The 19,931-nt window shown below is 48.8% G+C and overlaps 1 protein-coding gene across 1 annotated transcript; it reads left to right on the plus strand.

Moving 5' to 3' along the window:
- The first annotated feature begins 2,903 nt into the window (after nucleotides 1-2,903).
- Nucleotides 2,904-18,459, plus strand: NPC1L1 (NPC1 like intracellular cholesterol transporter 1). The gene is made up of 18 exons (XM_034430621.3): nucleotides 2,904-4,434; nucleotides 5,572-5,672; nucleotides 6,801-6,973; nucleotides 8,050-8,178; nucleotides 8,959-9,141; nucleotides 9,372-9,486; nucleotides 10,231-10,358; nucleotides 10,462-10,602; nucleotides 10,718-10,807; nucleotides 11,779-11,969; nucleotides 12,730-12,857; nucleotides 12,992-13,121; nucleotides 13,234-13,289; nucleotides 13,446-13,596; nucleotides 14,698-14,929; nucleotides 16,231-16,344; nucleotides 16,724-16,886; nucleotides 17,960-18,459. The coding sequence occupies exons 1-18, from the start codon at nucleotides 3,074-3,076 to the stop codon at nucleotides 18,118-18,120; spliced, it is 3,747 nt and encodes a 1,248-aa protein (XP_034286512.3). The 5' UTR covers nucleotides 2,904-3,073; the 3' UTR covers nucleotides 18,121-18,459.
- The last annotated feature ends 1,472 nt before the right edge of the window (nucleotides 18,460-19,931 follow it).

Genomic DNA, 19,931 nt, shown 5'->3' on the forward strand with positions numbered 1-19,931 from the left:
TGTGTGTGTGTGTGTGTGTGTGTGTGTGTGTGTGTGTATGTATAGGAAGGAAGACCTGGTATAAGATGATAAACCTCAGGTATCTGGCCAGTAGGGTCAAGGCAACTGCCCCTATCCATCCCTTCTCTCCGTCGGAGCAATGCTTGCTGCTAAGGTGTGCCTCAGTTTCCCAGCTGGGTCAAAGCCAAGATTCCAAATAAGCTGGGGGTGGGGGTGGAAAGTTAGGTGGGGACTAACCCAGCATGGCAAGAACCACCAAGAGCCTTGGTGGCGCAGCGGACTAAAGTGCTGTTAATTAGCACTTAGCTGCCAGCTGCCTGCAATTACTGCGAGTTCAAATCTCACCAGGCTCAAGGTTGACTCAGCCTTCCATCCTTCCGAGGTAGGTAAAATGAGGACCTGGATTGTGGGGGCAATAAGCTGACTTTGTATAAAGAAAGAACACCGCTTGGTGGGGGGGCGAAAGCCCTATTAAGCAGGTATATACAAAAAGATGAAGACTATTGCTTAACACATTGTAAGCCGCCCTGAGTCTCCGGAGAAGGGCGGCATATAAATCGAACCAATAAATAAATAAAATCAATAAATAAACCCCAATGCTATCTCCGGGTAAATGATAAACCAGGATATGGTGCTGGTGCAGCCTGATTGGTGTGTGATATCTGAAAAGTGGATGAAGAGCGAGCGACTGCCTTGGCACTCCCTTTTCTCAGAGGAGCCCTGCCGGCGGCCCAGACTTGCCAAGATGCCGTGGGTGGCCCTGTTGGCCGTAGTGGTGCTCAGCGCCAGTCTGGACCTGAGGACCGAGGTCGGTGAGCATTGATGATGACAGCAGTGGAGGTTGTGGGTTGGAGGGGTTTAGTAGCAAGGGGTGCTTTTGAGGGGCCTGGTGTCCCCAACTAGAATAGAATAGAACAGGAATTCTTTATTGGCCAAGTGTGATTGGACACCCAAGAAATTTGTCTTTGGTGCATATGCTCTCAGTGTACATAAAAAGAAAAGATACAGTCGTCAAGCATCATAAGGTACAACACTTAATGATAGTCATAGGGTATAAATAAGCAATCGAATCATATTAGTAAACAATACCAGCAACAAGGTTACACTCATGCAGTCGTAAGTGGAAGGAGATGGGTGATGGGAACGATGAGAAGATTAAGAGTAGTGCAGACTTAGTGAATAGTTTGACAGTGTTGAGGGAATTATTTGTTTAGCAGAGTGATGGTGTTCAGGAAAAAACTGTCCTTGTGTCTATTTGTTCTGGTGTGCAGTGCTCCATAGCGTCGTTTTGAGGGTAGGAGTTGAAACAGTTGATGTCCAGGATGCGAGGGGTCTGTAGATATTTTCCCAGCCCTCTTTTTGACTCGTGCAGTATACAGGTCCTCAATGGAAGGCAGGTTGGTAGTAATTGTTTTTTCTGCAGTTCTGATGATCCTCTGAAGTCCGTGTCTGTCTTGTTGGGTTGCAGAGCCAAACCAGACAGTTATGGAGGTGCAGATGAGAGACTCAATCATTCCTCTGTGGAACTGGATCAGCAGCTCCTTGGGCAGTTTGAGCTTTCTGAGTTGGCTATAAGGCTCTCGGCTTCTCCTGAACTCCTTCTCAGCCCTTTGAAGGGAGGGACACTTCAATCGGGGTCAATTGATCTGCAAAATGCCACTTCCTCCTTTAAGGCTTCCCTAAACAGATAGATCAGTAGTTTGGGGCAACTGGAGAGTTGTACACAAACAGATATTAAGATAATATCTTTTTAAATTTATTCTGGAGGAGACTGTCCCCAGATTGTCCAGTCCTAGGCAATCAGCTCAAGTTATGAGGCTAACCTTTTACTGTCAGTCTCAAGAAGATGGCAGGCTAAAAGTTTTAGTAAGCAAGAGCCGTATTGGAGACTTGTATCCTGGAATGAAGAAATGAAGGTTGGGGGTGCTTCTTCCCATTTCTGGGAACGCAAAAACCAGAGAAACAAGGAACATTTTCAGCTTTGCTCTTGCCACAGAAGATGAGTGGCATCTTCTGGAAAAGGGCACAACTGGCTGGCACTCTGGGTGGGAACAGGGGATGACCTGATTCTACAACTGAGGTCCTCTTAACTGGATAGGTGGCCACTCAGGAGAGACAAACTCCTCTGCTAGAGCTTAATATGGGGGGATATATAATACATATGGGTAGGGCTGATTTGGTGGCAAATCTGAGGAAATTTGTTTTTCAAGTGTCACATTTCTATTTAAGGCTAATCCCATGAGGTGAGACATGTATAAATTTAATAAATAAACATTTGCACCTCAAAATATATATAAATTATATATTATAATATAAATTATGTACGTACATTATGTATTTTATATTTTTAACTGGTTATTTTATTGTTGTGAGCCGCCCTGAGTCCTCGGAGATAGGGCGGCATATAAATTTTATTAAATAAATAAATAAAATGCCAGGAAATCAGTTTTCAGTCCTGATATTTAGAGATGGTTCCAAGGACAACAAAATGAGGATTTGGCCTGCAACCCTGGGCTGTGGATTGCCCTCCCTCCCTTAGAAGCTAATGCAGTGTGGAAAATTCTTCATTTTCTGATTCTTCCTTAGTTGTGAGCAGGAGAAGGGGACATAAGGGGAGGGAGAAATAAAAGACAGTAACCCCTCACTCTAAGACTTATCGAAACATCCCTGACTGACACTCAATGTGCTCCATTTTTAAAAAGTTTTGAACTTCTGAAGAGGAAGAAGCCACATTTGCTAAGGGGAAAAAGTTCTTGCTTTGATCCTAGTCCAGTCATACCTGCAGTCCTCTCTCCAGTTCCTATTGCAACCCATTGGGGCAGAGGGGCCTCTTCCCCAGCCCCTCTCCCCTCAACAGCCATGGGGACTAACAAGCTTTCCCTGCCTCTCTGCTTTCTAGGCTGCCGCTTTGACCGAAATCCATCGGGCAGGATACTGTGCCTTCTACGACAACTGTGGTCCGAACCCTGAAATTGGACCTGGACTCATCGTGCAGGAAGTGCCCTGCATTTCCAACACCCCAGCCCGGCTACTCAAGGGCTCCCACCTCAACCTCTTGAAGAAGAACTGCCCAATGCTGTACAAGGGAGACGACAGCACCTACGCCTGCTGCTCTCCAGAGCAGTTAAATTTTATAGAGAGCAGCCTTTCACTGCCCAGGGCTGTGCTGTCTCGTTGCCCAGCCTGCCTGGAGAACTTCTCCAACATCCACTGCCAGAACATCTGCAGCCCAAACCAGAGCTTGTTCGTCAACGTCACCCGCTACTTCAATCACACCATCCGGAACGTTACGGTGAAGGGATTGCTGGAGTTTCAGCCTTACTACAACCAGCAGTTTGCCGAGGGAGTTTTTCAGTCGTGCCAGGGAGTCAGGATGCCAGCCACCGGAGGTTACGTCGTAGGCGCCATGTGCGGCAAGTACGGGGCGGCTGCATGCAACACTCAGCGATGGCTCGATTTCCAAGGTGACACGAGCAATGGGATGGCCCCCTTGTCCGTCAAATATCAACTGACACCAGGGGACTGGGCAGCTGAGGAGGGAGGCATTTTGCCATTCAATGATACAGTCTGGAAATGCAGTGAGGCTGTAAATAATAGCCCGAAGTGTTCCTGTTCGGACTGTGAACAGTCGTGTCCAGCCATCCAGCTTCCTCCGTCCACACACCAGCCCTTCAAAGTGGGGAGCATGGACGGGATCCTGTTTGTCTCCATCATTCTCTTTGGTGTTGTTGCACTGTCGTTTGTGTCCTTGCAGCTGTGGCAAAGATGCTCCTCACCTGGGAAGCAAAAGGGGCACAGCAGAGAAGATACCGTGACTAAGTTGACCGCCTCTGAGAAGGCAAGTCAGGCCATGTATGATTTCTTAGTTAAGGCCTTCAGCAGGTGGGGCACGTTGATGGCCTCTAATCCCATCAAAGTCATGATCGTTTCTCTAGCCATTGTGGCAGGACTTTCCAGTGGAATGATCTGGATGGAACTAACCACGGACCCTCTGGAGCTCTGGGCCTCTCCAGACAGCCAGGCCCGGCAGGAGAAAGAGCTCTACGAGAAGCACTTTGGGCCCTTCTTCCGGACCAACCAAATCATCCTGACAGCCAAGAACCCCAAAAGCCACATTTACGATTCTCTTCTTTGGGGCAAGAAGAACTTCAGCGGGGTCCTCTCTAAAGAGGTGCTCTTGGACCTGCTGGACTTGCAGATCAAGCTGCAGGACCTGAAGATCTGGTCTGAAGAGCATCATAAGAACATCACCTTGCCGGACATTTGCTACGCACCTCTGAATCCCCAGAACGCCAGCCTCTCAGACTGTTGTGTCAACAGCCTTTTGCAGTTCTTCCAGAACAATGGTACCCTCCTGGATTTGAAAGCCAACCAGACCTTGGGGCAGAAGAATGGCACAGCTGACTGGAGAGACCACTTCCTTTACTGCATCCAGTAAGTGTGTGTTTTGGGAAGCTTCAGGCAAGGGGTGGTGGTGGACTAATTTCATCTTTTCATCCTGGCTAAGAAGGGCAGCATGTGGAAGGAAATGCTGGTGCCCCATTTTGGTGACATCATTTCCTTTCCATTGCCATCCGTTCGTTTATCTTTCCCACCCGTCTCTGAACTGGCACACGTATGTCAGCTTAAAGTTGCCGCTGTCAGCATTTCAACGCTGGCATAAAGTGCAGAGGAGAGCAAGAGATAAACTCTGAAACTTTTGCCTGCTAAATCCCTTTGAAGTCGGGTTGTCGTGGAAATGAGGGGAGGGGGCACATTCCTGGGAAATGACGAGAAAAGAAGTCTGAAGAATGACTTGGAAGATAGCCAATGAGAAGCAGAGATTTGGGGATCAGAAAGGGAGGGATTGGGGGGCAAAAGGTCAGTCTTGTCTGCGCGGAGTCATGATCTGGTGGCTGTGCTCAATTAAAGAAAGATTTCCTTAAAGATTGGCAGTTTGGAAATTCATTTAATTTTGAGATAGCATCGTAGTCTGACAGCCGCCTTCAGTGCCAGTCCTGCTGCTGCCTCTTGTGCCCCAACGGTCAGCCTTGTCTGCTTTGGGAGTGTGCCCCTTGCCTGCTGAAGGCAACTGCTTCCTTGGGCCTATGTCAATCCAAGCATGGCGCCAGGGTAGGGATGGGCTGGACTTTTTTAAGCTGGCTGGCTGCCCCTCCACCCACCTCCTGTGGGCACCTCCCAACCTTAGCCTAAATTGAAGCGAAGGGAGATGAGTGGCCCACTGTGAGTGGGGCCCTGGTGATGCTGTAGCAGGATGGAAGGTGACAGGCTGCTGCCCACTTTTGGGGGGGGCTCTGCAACTGATAATATGGGGAGCCTGGCTAATAAGCACAAACACTGGCTGGCCCTGCCTCTTCTACCTCCTCTCCACTACCTTGTTAGAAGCCTGCAGACAGCCATGGCAGGCGTTACAGGTAAGGCAAGTTGTTTTCCCGGTTAATGGCAGCCTCTTGCCTTGGGGATCAGGGCTCTTCTTTCTCCCACATCTGCAAGGGAAAGTTCTCCTCTCCCCCCGCTCCCATGCCCCCCATATTACAATGTGTATTCTTCTCTTCTTTGCTCTTGCCGTAGCTCTCCAACCTCTTTCCAAGATAACACGGAGCTCAAGCTGAGCTGTATGTCGGACTACGGCGCCCCCTTGTTCCCCTTCCTGGCGGTAGGAGGTTATTCAGGTAAGAGAGCCTACTCCCTCCCAGGTGCTAAGTCCAGACAGCAGTGGCCGTCTCTTTCATGTCATTCCCAATGGGACCGACCCTGTTTAGTTGGGGGAAGAAGAGAGTGAGGTCAGCTGGAATGTAGAACAGCCAGCATTGATAACCCTGGTATTCCGGCTGTGGTAGGAAGGTCCATGCCATCATGGGGCTGTGGCAGTAGATTACCTTGAGCTGGCAATGCTTTCTGGCTATTTTTCTGTTTCTTGAGATCTCAGCTGTGCCTTCTTTAGATTGGAATTCATATATCTCTAACTGCTGAAATACATACAAAGGCGTGTTTTGACGTCTCTCAATTCAGGATGATCCTCAAAATCTTTGCACATAAGATAAAATCATGTCTTTGCTTTAAAAAAAATGGAAAAACCATAAAGTAAGGCAGAAGGAGATTTGGGAGCATCTTCTTGTCCAGAATTTCCTGGGACTTTGGCCAAAGGACTCTTGGTGAGACCTTTGGGTCCATGTAGTGTGGAAGAGGATTGAAAAATGAGGATTTCTACCTGAGCATCGTTTGTTGTATTTATTGCATTCGTGTCCTTTCTTCCCTTTCAAAATTCCCCACATTTCATTCATCCCATGAATTTGGTGAACTCTGATGTGTTTCCTTTCTGTTTTACCTGGGAGAGGAGGGACAAAGCCCTCCAATCACTGTTATGGTAGGTCCCAGACACCGCCACAGGAGCATTTTGCCAAGGTGCAGCGATGCTCAATTGCAAGGGCAGTACAACTGGTACCATCTATTTTTCAAAATGCACATTGACCACAGCTGTGAGAAAGAACCCACTGGGCATCCACATATGGAAATGTGAAACGGCAGCAACAGGAGAAAATAAACGATTAAAAAGATTATTTTCTATCAGTGTAGAAAGAAAGGAGCATTCGTGCTCAGTTGGAGAATTTTATCAGGATGACGTTGCAATGAATCTCAGGCAGAATAAGTGCCACAAGCTTGGACTATATTAGCAGCAGAGAGGGAGAAAATATTTATCTGCAGTTCAGGAACTGGGGACTTTGTTGGAAGCATCTGTTGGAACTAGAAGGTCCACCTGCCTCTCCGGCATTTTGGTGACTTTTCTCTATGCTTGACAGGGTTGGAGTACTCCGAAGCAGAAGCTCTCATCCTCACCTTCTCCTTGAACAACTTTCTCTCCAGCGACCCACGTTCTGACTTTGTGCTGTTGTGGGAGAAGCATTTCCTGGAGGTGGTACAGGAATTTCAGAGAAAGCACTCCGAGAAATACGCCATTGCCTACATGGCAGAGGTATGAGTGCCACTGTCCCTCTCCTGCTTGGGAGACCGAATCCAGCTGTAGGACCAGGCAGCCTTCATGTGGACAAGGAAGGAACCCAGTAAGGGAGGGCTGGGTGTCTAAATGCTGGCATAATTCCAGGTTCTGGATACAGTAGAAGTCCTTGGGAAAGGCACATATATGTTATCTGTGCTTTTATATACACCATTTATGTAGCTGCCTACCTTATGGCCAACACTGGGCAATCAAAAATAAAAACAGCATAAAAAACATAATAAAATGATAGATAGATTATGTGCAGAACAAATATCAAACTAGGAAGTATCAGATAGCTTTTAATTGAAAGTGTTATATAGAGATAGAAATATTTGAATTTTGAGAAGACGAAAAAATATATTGGGGGTGGAGGGGTTCAAGTTTTATAAAAAGGGGATTTTGATTTGGATTATATTCTGTGGAAGTCCGGTGGGAGGGGTGGGTTAGGGGGGGTTAGGGGGGGTTAGGGAGGGTTAGGAGGGGTTAGGGAGGGTTGGGGGGGGGAAATGGGGAGAAAATGTAATTGTAAAACTTTTTCAATAAATAAATAAATAAATAAAAACAGCATAAAAAACATAATAAAATGATAAAGCTATGCACATTAAAAACAATACTTGAGGGAATATCTTTATAAACTTTATAAACAGCTGCATTTTAGGAAGTCCTGAAGATTCCAGCTTCGCTTGTTCATAGCCAACTTTTAAAACAACCCATGTCTGTTGCATGCATGGCGATGGCCCCCAGTTCCCCGTCTGCCTCCACTTCTCATAATAATTGTGCAGTTGATTTTCATTTATTCAGAACTAACAAAGATGATATGAAATATGATATAAGCTGACTTTGTATAAAATATACAAAAGTATGAAGGCTATTGCTTAACGCACTGTAAGCCGCCCTGAGTCTCCGGAGAAGGGCGGCATATAAATCAAATAATAAAAAAAAAAAAGCCAAAAATGGACATGTAAAGTTACAAACGCTGAACTGGCTTGGTTTAGCTATCTGATTTTCCCGCTGGAGCCAATTCAACCCTCCTTCTTTTCCCGCAACTGCAGCGCTCCCTGGAGGATGAAGTCAGCAGAACCACCTGGGAGGACCTCCCCATCTTTGCTATCAGCTACCTGGTGATCTTCATATACATCACGGTGGCCCTAGGAGAATACTCCAGCTGCAGGAACATCCTGGTAGGACGGAAAGACAGACAGACAGCATGCGAGATCCTGTTACGAGTTCTAGTCTTCCATCCGCCTTGTGGGTCTGACAGGAGGGAAGGCTGGTCCCAGTTTGTTCAAGGAATAGCAAGAATGACTTACAGCCTCTCAGGACTTCCTCCAGATCAGGGTGAAAATGGTTGGGTGGATGGCTGAGCCTGGTCTCGCCAAGACTTGTCTGCTGAGAGAAAAGCAGAGGGGGAAACTTTTAATGATGTCCATGGCTGCCCATCCTGGGCAGAGTAGCCCCATTCAAAGCCAACAGTGAGAAGTGATGGGATTCCTCCCTGTCTCCTCTCTGGAGCAGGAAAGGTGGGGTGTAATGGAAAGTGTGGATGACCTTGGAGGAGGAGAAAGGAAAGAGATGCTGTCCAGGGAGCAATCAGACAAGAGATGGAGGAGCCCCCAGTGGCTTAATGGTCAGAGGAAGAAACAAAGGAAGGACCCACCTAATGGAGTTAAAAGTGGAGGCAGGAAGTCTTTCAGACTTGCAAGATTCTGCTAAAGCAGCCTTAGGATAAAGTAGACTTCACTTATCTAGGTGGTTTCCAGGCAGGCTGGAAAGGTCCTTCTCCCTGACCCCAGGAAGGGGGGGGAGGGTTCAGCCCGTGTGTTGCTCCCCCAACCTGTGGGGACCCCTCGGGCATTTCCCTCCTCATTGCCCACATGCACCCCTGGCCGTTCGGGTGGGAGGAGAAGATGGGTCTGGATCCCTGCCGGGGCTCTGACTTTCCTTCGCCTTCTTCTTTTCAGGTGGACGCCAAGCTCTCTCTTGCTATGGGCGGCATTGTGGTGGTCTTGGGGGCGGTGCTGTCATCTCTGGGCTTCTACAGCTTCATAGGGCTGCCCTCGTCCCTCATCATTATTGAAGTGGTGCCCTTCCTGGTGTTGGCGGTTGGTGCCGACAACATCTTCATCTTTGTGTTGGAACACCAGGTGCGAACGCCTCCCCATCCCCCAAGACGGGTGGGCTCAGAAGAAGCCAAAGCTCCTGTTCGGAATTGGGGTGCAGAGAAGAAACTGGGTTCCGGAAAGCCAGGAGCAAGGCCACTCTTATTAGACCGGACTAAATGGGGGGGGGGGTGTTGCCCAGTTGAGACTGGAGTGACAGCCTTTCTGCTCTGGCCGGCCCCATCTCACCCCATCCCCCTCCTCTGCCATTGTAGCAATCCCAGTCAGTGCCTGGGGAAACCCCGGAGCAGCACCTTGGGCGCACTTTGGGCAACGTTGCCCCCAGCATGCTCCTGTGCAGCCTCTCCGAAGTCATCTGCTTCTTCCTGGGTGAGTGAAGCTGGAGGTCAGGCGGCTCTTCCCACATCCTGACCCTCAGATTCTATTTCCCCTTGATGGCTAGTGACCCCCCCCCCCGGTGGCCTTGACAGGCTTTTGGGGTGGAGACACTGCAGGCAAAGAGGAGGGGGCGTTGGGAGGATGCACTCTGTGGCACGTGAACCCTTGAAAAGGTGCATTTCAGCATTATGATGTGAACCAGAGCCTTGGTAGTACAGTGGTCTAAAGCACCCTGTTATTAAGACCAGCTGCCTGCAATTACTGTAGGTTCAAATCTCGCCAGGCTCAAGGTTGACTCAGCCTTCCATCCTTTCTAAGGTAGGTGAAATGAGGACCCAGTTTGTGGGGGCAATAAGCTGACTTTGTATAAATATACAAAAGGATGAAGGCTATTGCTTAACACCTTGTAAGCCGCCCTGAGTAAACCGTCCGGAGAAGGGCGGTATATAAATCAAATTAAAAAAAAACAACAGGAAATAGGTTAGAATTATACACTGAAAAAAATTCACTAGCCAAATTGTGCAAAACCAGCCAAACTGAAGCTGAGTTGTTGTTGTCAGTCTTCTCAACCCCATGGAGATGCCTCCTGCATTCTGGAGCTTGTCCAAGTCCACGCTCATTGTATTGTAAAATTAAATGTCTTCATTCGAAAGCAAGCTTAACGCTGGGCCGCCTTATCTGACCTGAGCCCCACAGATAATCCCTTCCACTGTATCTCTTCCCTTGGCTTCATAGGGGCTCTGACACCCATGCCTGCAGTCCAGACTTTCGCCCTCTATGCAGCCCTGGCAGTCTTCTTCGCCTTCCTGCTCCAGATGTCGCTCTTTGTGGCGTTGATGTCCCTGGATATCCGCAGACAGAAGGTCAGGACGGCTGCAGGGCATCTGGGGGCTGAGCCGCTGTGGGGGAGCGGGGGGCCGTCTCTCCTGCAGAGCCAGCATGAGCAATCCATCCCTCTGCCCATAGGCCTCTCGAGTCGATCTCTGCTGCTGCCTCCGCGTGCCCGAATGCGAGCCCGTGAAGCCCCACGATGGGCTGCTTCGCACATTCATGCGCAAGATCTACACGCCAGCCTTGCTTGGCAGCAGCGTTGTCCGAGTTCTGGTGGTGAGTGTCCCGCCTGGGCAGGGTGGCTTGGAGGGGCATCTAGAGGTTTGGGCAGAACGGGGTGGGGTGGGAGCCGTTTCCCAGCTTTTCTCCTGGCACTTTCTCCCATCTCTAGGTGCTGCTCTTCACCCTGCTTTTCTGTGCTGGCATCTACCTGACATTCCACATCGATGTGGGGCTGGAGCAAGAACTGGCGGTACCCAAGGTGAGCAGAGGACAGTAGTGGCCGATCCAGAAGCAGGGGAGCCTCATTTCATCCCTGCCCCTGTCGGAAGCCAGTCCTGGGAAAATCGACTTTCCTTCAGAGCCACTTTAAGCAACGATACCTGGAGATGGTTTTATGGCTGATGCAGAAAGTTACGTTAGAAATGATTGAAGCCATGCAACTTATTTCAGGGATGTCAAACTTGATTTCATTGAGGGCTGCATTAGGGTTGTGTTTGACCTTGGGGGGGCCGGGGAGGGCATGGCCAACTCGACGTCACTCATGTTGGGGCTCCTGTGGTGGCCTGAGCGATCTGCCAGGGAAAGCAGGCTCCCGAGCTCCGTTTTCGGCTGCCATGGCCTCCTGCATGCGGCTCTCCGAGCTTCTTTTTTCACTGGCAGAGGGTTGCAGGAGGCCATGGCAGCCGAAAACGGAGCTCAGGAGCCTGCTTTCACTGGCAGAAGCACCACAGGCTGGTCTTTCTCTGTTTGCAGGCCAGATCTAAGTACCCTACAAGTTTGGCACCTCTGTCTTATTTTAAGGAAACCAACCAAATCACTGGCTAAACTCTCCTCTTTTAAATTTTTAATTCGTGTGATTTTATAAATTGGGTGTTTTAATCTGTGTTTCAGCCAAAATATTTAATAATTTTAAGGGATTTTTAAAATATTTGTATTATCTGTATTTTATCTTGGCTGAGTCCTTCGGGAGTAGGGCGGTATAGAAATTTGATTAATAAATAATAAATAAATAATAAACATAGAATTTTAGTGCATTTAAACATTAATCTTCCTCCTGCCGTTCGTTCAGGCAGTGGAACCAGTCAGCTAAACTCTCTCTGGAGGAAAAGGAAGCCCTTCCACAGAACGGCATTCTCCAACCAGCCCTGCATTTCTGAAACACGTTCAGAAAGGCAAATTAGGTGGTCCAAGGTTGGCTAAACTTCCCTCTGCTTTTCTTTGCTGTTTCAGGACTCCTACATGGTGACGTTCTTCCAATTTTTCAACCAATATTTTATGGTGGGTGCCCCGACCTTCTTTGTTGCCACTGGTGGCTACAACTACTCCTCGGTGCCTGGAATGAATGGTATCTGTTCCAGTTCTGGGTGTAATAATAACTCCATGATGCAGAAGATCCAAATGGCCACCAAGTTCCCCGAGACGTAAGCCACTCTGAAGCTGCTTTCAACTCAACATTAAACTTTTTGCATTATGCACACCTCCCCGCTATTAAAAAACACGCTTTGATTTTGAATTTCTGTATGAAAGATGCTAAAGGTGTTTGAAGCCATTAGTAATAGCATGGTTGTTTTATGGCTTTTAAACATGTGCCTGTAAGAAGAAAGAGCTATAGAAGCTGCCCCCTCATGTTTCTGGTTGCCCAGCATGTCCCAAACTCAATCTGGAGACCGGAGGGCCATCAATTAAAACTCAGGCACCAAAAGCACATCAGAAATCTCTACCAAAGATTTTTAAAACCGTCTTTGGCTGAGGCTTCTGTCGAGGCTTTCCTTTCCTTAGGGCAGGGGTCAGCAACCTGTGGCTCTGGAGCCGCATGTGGCTCTTTCATCCCTCTGCTGCGGCTCCCTGTCATTCAAAATATGCGTCACAACCACCAGTGTGCGACACCAGCCAGCTCATGATTTATTGAGCTTTTCAACCCCGATAGGCCAACCATGGATAAATCCAAGAAAAGAAAAGTTTCAGAAGAAAACAGAATGTTAAATTCAACTACATATGCCAGTTTTGTGGCCGCTCAAGAAATAGTCAGGCACGGGAAGGGTTTTGTGGCTCCCGGTGTTTTCTTTTCTGTGGGAAACGGGTCCAAATGGCTCTTTGAGTGTTTAAGGTTGCAGCTCCTGGCCTTAGGAGAAGGGACCCCAACGCTCACCTAGGTCCTGAGAGTTTTCTTTGTGCTTTCAGGTACTATCTGGCCATTCCTGCTTCTTCCTGGGTAGATGACTTCATCGACTGGTTGAACCCCTTATCCAGATGTTGCCGCATTTACAGTTATGGCCCTAACAAGGGCAAGTTCTGTCCCTCAACCAGCGGTAAGGAACTCTGCACAGGGAGGGGTGGGAGCCAGTAGGACTGGGCAAAGTAAAAATTCACCTCACCTCAGGGCAGGTGGCAAAACGTCCGTGGGGTCCTGGACAGCGTCCAAGTGTTTGTCTCTTTCTGGTAGACGAATTTGCCTGCGCTTTCAGCAAATGCATGGGCGGCTTCCAAGGCATCCTCCGGCCAAACGTAGAAGAGTTCAACAAATTTCTGCCCTGGTTCCTCCACGACACACCCAACCTCAAATGCCCCAAGGGGTGAGTGCCACAAATGTCGCTTGTGCGTCTGTTTCCATTTGGCACCATTTGCCCACGCCGTCCAGAGGGACATCAGCCTTCCTGGTGCATTGATCCCTTCCTCTTTCTACAGGGGCCTCGGGGCTTATGACACGGCGATACATCTGGGGTCCGATGGGCAGATCTTGGGTGAGTAGACCCCAGCGAAGGAAGGCGCTATCTATGCGGGCCAGCAGGAAATGGCCTTGAGTTCTATGTCATCCTGCCTAATTTCGGAGGCGGGATTGTGATTTCTGGAGAGAGGCTGTGCTGGGGATGGAGCATCACATCTCTTGCCTCCAACAGCATCACGGTTCATGGCCTACCACTCCCCGTTGAAGAACTCTCAGGAATACACAGCAGCGCTGAAGGCAATACGGCAACTGACGGCTAACATTACGGCTACTATGAGGGAAGTCCCCGGCACTGATCCGAACTTCCAGGTCTTCCCATACACGTACGTTGCGGGGAGGAGAAACCTGGCAGAAGCGGGGAGGGAGGGAGGGAGGCAGCTGAGGAAGGAAAGGGCTGCAGTGACCCCCATCGCAGGGCAAGAAGGATCTGGAAGCCATCTACTCTTAAGGCAGCTTCAGGGCTAGCCGGCTCAGCCATGAAATTGTGATCGGTGTTTGCTTGGAAGAGTCCAAAGCAGATCCTCTACCGACATGAACCAGCAAATGGGCATGGCTGCCGGGCAAAGACTCTGAACTTCAAAGGCCCTGAGCTGCCACAGAGGAGGCTTCTCTTGGAGAAACAATGCTGAAGACTGGACTTCGGGCCAGTCTCTCTCTCTCTCTCTCTCTCTCTCTCTCCCTCTCTCCGTCCCTCTCTCTCTTTCTCCCTCTCTCTCTCCCTCTCCCTCTCTCTCTTTCCCTCTCTCTCTCCCTCTCTCTCTCTCTCCCTCTCTCCCTCCCTCTCTCTCTCTCTCCCCCCTCTCTCTCCGTCCCTCTCTCTCCCCCCTCTCTCTCTTTCCCTCTCTCTCTCCCTCTCTCCCTCCCTCTCTCTTTCTCTCTCTCTTCCTCCCTCTCTCTATCCCTCTCTCTCTCTCCCTCTCCCCCTCTCCCTCTCTCTCTCTCCATCCCTCTCTCCCCCCTCTCTCTCTTTCCCTCTCTCCCTCTCTCCCTCCCTCTCTCTCTCCGTCCCTCTCTCTCTCCCTCCCTCTCTCTCTCCCTCCCTCTCTCTTTCCCTCTCTCCCTCTCTCCCTCCCTCTCTCTCTCCCTCCCTCTCTCTCTCCCTCCCTCCCTCTCTCCCTCTCCTTCTCTCTCAGCCCAAACCACCTCTCAGTGTTGTTGTTGTAAGGAAAATAGGAGGAGAAATTAGGTATGTTTGCCGCCTTGAGTTCTTTATAAAAATAATAATGTCAGGATATAAACAAACAAGCAAGTAAATAAAATAATATTGATAGTTTATGTAGAGCCTGTTTCCTGACATGGCCAACCTCAAAGCCCTGCAATAATTAAATAGAATTGTTAAATTGCCCCGTGGCGAGTTGTCCCGTGGCGTGTTGGCCGTGGCGTGTTGTCCCGTTCCCTTCCTGGAACCGCTTCTCTTTCCGCAGAATCACCTACGTCTTTTATGAGCAATACCTGACGATCACCACCGTTGGCCTCATCAACCTGGCCCTGTGCCTGGTGCCCACCTTTGCCGTCTGTTACATCCTGCTGGGCCTGGACCTGCGCTCGGCCTTCATCAACCTCCTCACCATCGTCATGATTATTGTGGACACCGTGGGCGCCATGAACCTTTGGGGCATCTCCTACAATGCCATCTCCCTCATCAACTTGGTCACAGTAAGACCGCCTGTCTTTCCTGGGGATGAGCATCATGGCTGCCTGCAGGGGAGGCGGGTGAGGAGAGGGAAGGGGCAACAAAACGCCCAGCGGTCCTGCCAGATGTGCTCAGCCTTGCGCTCTTTGCGCTTAGTGCTTTTCTGGAGTATCCCCCTGCAGGGTCCTCACTGGAGATTTTCTGGAGCTGTCAGGTATCACTGGGCAAAGGGCATTTGGGCGCAGAGGGAGAAACCGAGCTCTCGAAAACGAGATGAGGGTAAAAGCAGCATCAGTGTAGGTAGGAAATCCGCAGGATGGGGACTCTGGGAACTGTTTTTACTTACTGGAATTCTGTGGAAGCTTTTTGGGCGTCAGAGAGGGTCCCTTCTGGTGCAGGAAAGGAAGCGCTCACACCGATGCATGGTATGTATGTATGTATGTATGTATGTATGTATGTATGTATGTATGTATGTATCTACCTACCTACCTACCTACCTACCTACCTATCTATCTATCTATCTATCATATTTCTATGCCGCTCACTCTCCGAGGACTCTGGGCGGCTTACACCAAAGACTAAAGTATACTAAATAGCATATTGCCCCCCAACAATCTGGGTCCTCATTTTACCCACCACGGAAAGATGGAAGGCTGAGTCAACCTTGAGCCGGTGAGATTTGATCCGCTGATCTGCTGAACTAGCAGTCAGCTGAAGTAGCTGCAGTACTGCACTCTAACCACTGCGCCACCTCGGCTCTTTTGACTTTTCTATTGTCTCAAGGCTGCAAAGGAGGCACAGCTTCACTTTTCTTACAGTTTGCAAAGATTCCGCTTCTCTGCCCTCCAGGACGTTCCCTTATTTGCAACTCCTGGGAGGTCCTGAGTAGCTCCTGCAAAGCCAATGCTGGCCCCGTTTGGCTCCCTCAGTCCTGTCTTTCGGCCAGAGGGTGATAAATAGTTAGCTTTTCCTTCCACATTCATTTTTTTACTTTTAACCTGAAACTTACCCCACCTCCTCTTTTGTCTTGGCACCTCTCTGCTCTGCACAATGTGTGGTGTTTTGGCTGCCCCTTTGGGACTTTCGTGTGTGCCTTAGCTGCCAAAATGTTAGAAATACAACAAGAGGAAGTGGATTGAAAGGAACCTTGGTGGCCACCTTGGGCAAGAAACCCAATACCTATTCCATTCCGGGCAAATGAATATCCAAACTTTTCTTGAAAGCCTCCCACAGAAAGGATTGGCAATACTCTTGCGTGGGTGAAGAACAACGTCAGGTGCATCTGCTGTTTTTTTCACTGCTAATTTGCTCCACTCTCCTGCAGGCCGTGGGCATATCTGTGGAATTTGTCTCCCACATCACCCACTCCTTCGCTATCAGCAAAAAACCTACCAAAGTGGAACGCTCCCGAGAAGCCACCATCAACATGGGAAGCGCGGTAAGGAGGAGGAGGAGGCCAAAACGGGGCCAAGGGTGGTGGGTGGTGGGATGCATGTGCCACAAATGGCCCGTAGTGCGAACACTGGACTTAGGAGATGGCAGCTGTGATGGCTGTTGCCTCCAGGCATTTCCAGGAGCTCCAAGGCCCCTTTTCCTCAACCCAAGAACTCTTGACTGCAGTTCATCGGCTACGTTGCTTAGGCTTCAGAAGGTGCCAAGCGCAGCTTTCCCAAAGGAGAAGCTATTTCCCAATTGCCCAGTTGGACCTAGCTGTGCATGGCCATGAGATCAGTGGGACTCCCAGGAGCAGCCCTGATCCCCACCACTCCAGGGCTGCCCAGGTGTGATGCACTTCTCTCCCCTTTCCCTTCGTGCAGGTGTTTGCTGGTGTGGCCATGACCAACTTGCCAGGCATCGTGATCCTGGCATTTGCCAAGGCTCAAATCATCCAACTCTTCTTCTTCCGCCTGAACCTTATCATCACCCTCTTAGGGATGCTGCACGGCCTGGTCTTCCTGCCGGTTATCCTCAGCTACTTCGGTAAGTTTCTATTGCTTGTCACCCGCTTCCTTTGTCTTCTCTGCCTTGCAGAAGCAAAGGAGGCTCTCTACACTCAACGGGTCACATCTGCAGGCTTGCTGGGAAGGTGTCCTCTGTTGTCCTGGCCTTCCATTTGGAACTTTCCTCCTGGCTCAAAAATCAGAAGTGGGAAAGATGCTGTAGGTGTGGTTGCGTTTCAGGTTATAGTAAAAAATGGAAATGCCTCCCTCTTACGCAGTGGCTGTGTGTGTGTTTTGTGTGTGGGGGCACGGGTGCTGAGGAACGGGGGGTGGGTGGGGAGGCTGCTAAGGTGTGGCAGAGGGAGGGCTTCTTTCCTGAAGGAAGGCAGCCCTGAATCCATCCACCCTGGAAAACAGTGTTTCTCAACCTTGGTAGCTTGAAGATGGGTGGACTTCAACTCCCAGAATCCCAGTGCTGGCTGGGGGATTCTGGGAGTTGAAGTCCACCCATCTTCAAGCTACCAAGGTTGAGAAACACTGCTAGAAAGGAAATGACCCACTCGGCCAAGTAAGGGCTTCCTCTCTCAAATTGCTCCTAGGATTAGGATTTATTTTTTTAATCAGCAGTATTCCGCCTTCTTATAACACTTTCATGATTTGGTGCCTGTGACTCTCTAGCAAATGAGGAGAAAGACACAAGGGATTTTTTTATTCAGTTATTCGAGTTGGAAATTATAACGGGCTGTGCAAAATAACCTTGAAGAAGGAGAGGAAGAGAAGGACTTAGTCGTGTGAGATTTGACCCTCCTCTTTAGTTAAACCGGGCAGGGAGGAGGGAGGCACACACAGATTCGGTACCTGTAGCCGTGCAATAAAATTAGTTCTAGTATTCACAACTATGGCGTCTGTCTGGTGTATGTCAAAGAGAAATGCTACTGGAAAGGACAGGTGGGAGGCTCTGCTCAACTGGTCTTCATCCCACCTGGGCAGCTTGAACCTGACTGTGGGCACTAATAGAGCACAGGACCTCCAAGCCCTACAGAGATATGCGGTGCCATCTCACCCGCGTGGGTCTTTCTGTGCTCCACCCTAACTCTCCTCCTCTCCTCCCAGGGCCTTCGGTCCGCCAAGCAATGCCTGAGCTACAGCCAAGAACGAAGAACTCCTCCATCTCTTTGGAAGGCAAACAAGCTCCTAGCATTGACCAGACCTCTCCAAATTATCACAGCCAGGATCCAACCCGAAGCCCCCACCCAGACAAAACCAGCCTCTAGAAGTCTCCACATCTGTCTGCAGGACAGGAACTTTGGCAAGAGGCCGGCCCAATCAGCAGCCAGCCTGAGCTGGGACATTGTCAGTCAAGAGAGACAATGGGTCTTCCTGCTTTCCATTGCAACACGCGAAGAGCTGGTTTCACATATCACGCTGAGCCACTAGGAAGCTTGTTTGTGGCTTAGAATGCTGTGTTATCCTAGCCAATTGTGTGACTTCCATCGACAAATCTCGGTTAAAGCTAGTTAGTGAGATGTGATGTAGCTGGCAGTGAGTACACACATCGTGCTAAGCCATGGTTTAACAATAGACTGCTTAATAAAGCTACAACTCTTTGGGTTCACATGACATGCCAAGCCACATCTCTGCATGTGTGTGCATGTGTGAGTGTGTGCATGCGTGCACTGTTGAGGAAGTCTTGATTCCTGGGGACTGCCCTGCAGCTTTCTTGGCAAGATATTTGGAGGCTGTTGCCCCGTCTTCTTCCTAGAACCAAGACAGAGAGGCTGCTCCAGCCGTCCAGCTGGCTTCATGCTCAAATATCAGCTCTTCGAGGGGGATCAGCTTAGGAAACCGGGGCCTGCTAGTCAGTACTACTATTATTGTAAAGCAGAATCTTTCAAGACTGAGTATGCCTCCCCCTCCCTCCCTTTAGGGGGAGGGAGGATATGAAGTAGGGAAAGATCTGCCCGAAATATTTTCTCATTCTTGCCCCAACTCAGGTCTCCCTCTTATCTGACCGTTACCTTGGTAGCAGCTTTTCCTCCGGCCACTACAAAGCAGGACTAGAACTCCAAGTTCTAGCCTGGTGCCTTGTCTGCTACACAAAAGTAGCTCTCGTGCCACATATTGTTTAATGTATCTGAACGCAGAGGGGCTTGCCGAAGAAACGGTGATACATCTAGCAGAGCAGATACCCCAAATTAAGACCCTTCAAGAATCTTCTGTTTGATACTGTACGGATTTAGTTTCCATCTAGAATGGGGGAACCTTGTCTGAAACATTAATTAACTAGAGAGATCAGGCAAACAATTCTGAACCTTAGCTCAGAACTCGTTGACAACTGGACAGACTTTGGGTTTCTCCTCACAATTCTTTGTCCCTCAAAGTCTTTACCGGAGACAGTTGGGGGCACCTGGTTAATACTCAGCTCTTCAGTGTTAGACTTATCTTTTGTATTGTCACCCTGGGTTCCATAGACAACAGTAAGAACAACTCTCAGGTTAAAAATGAGGTGTGTTCTTAAGAGCGCCTTAAAATCAAATTTCCAATGTTAAGTTGGAATTTATGAATAGAAAACAGTCTGCTTATTAAAAACACATGGCTTCATGAAAACCTTGCCTGGCTCCAGTGGTGTGTTGACTCGAAGACAAAGAATGCTACCTGCCATTTTTACTAATTGGCAGCCCATTTATAAGTACGAGTTGTCCATAAGGCATTTGTTCTTAACTCACAGGCTGCCTGTATAATAAATAATCCCTAAATTAAACTGTAGTTTCTTGGGAGGAATTTTTGACCTTACTAATAAAACCAGAAGAAAAGAACTTCTGGATCAAAACCTGACCACTGTCACTAAAGCTACTTCCTCTCTTGTATTGGGGTCAGCTTCTAATTTTATCCATTGACCATGCGAGCTGCTTTTAAGATTTACCCTAATCTTCTCAGTAGTGTTAAATACGTCTGCCACTCAAAGAAAAAGGAAAGAAGTTATAATATTTTCTGATATTTTGTTGTTTTTTTAAAAAATATATTTGAGTATTTTACATTTTAAAACCAAACACACAATAGCAAAAGAAATTGAAAAAAAAAAAAA

This window comes from Pantherophis guttatus, chromosome 9 (assembly GCF_059756535.1).
Source record: "Pantherophis guttatus breed Tessera chromosome 9, ASM5975653v1, whole genome shotgun sequence".
NCBI classification, from domain to species: domain Eukaryota; kingdom Metazoa; phylum Chordata; class Lepidosauria; order Squamata; family Colubridae; genus Pantherophis; species Pantherophis guttatus.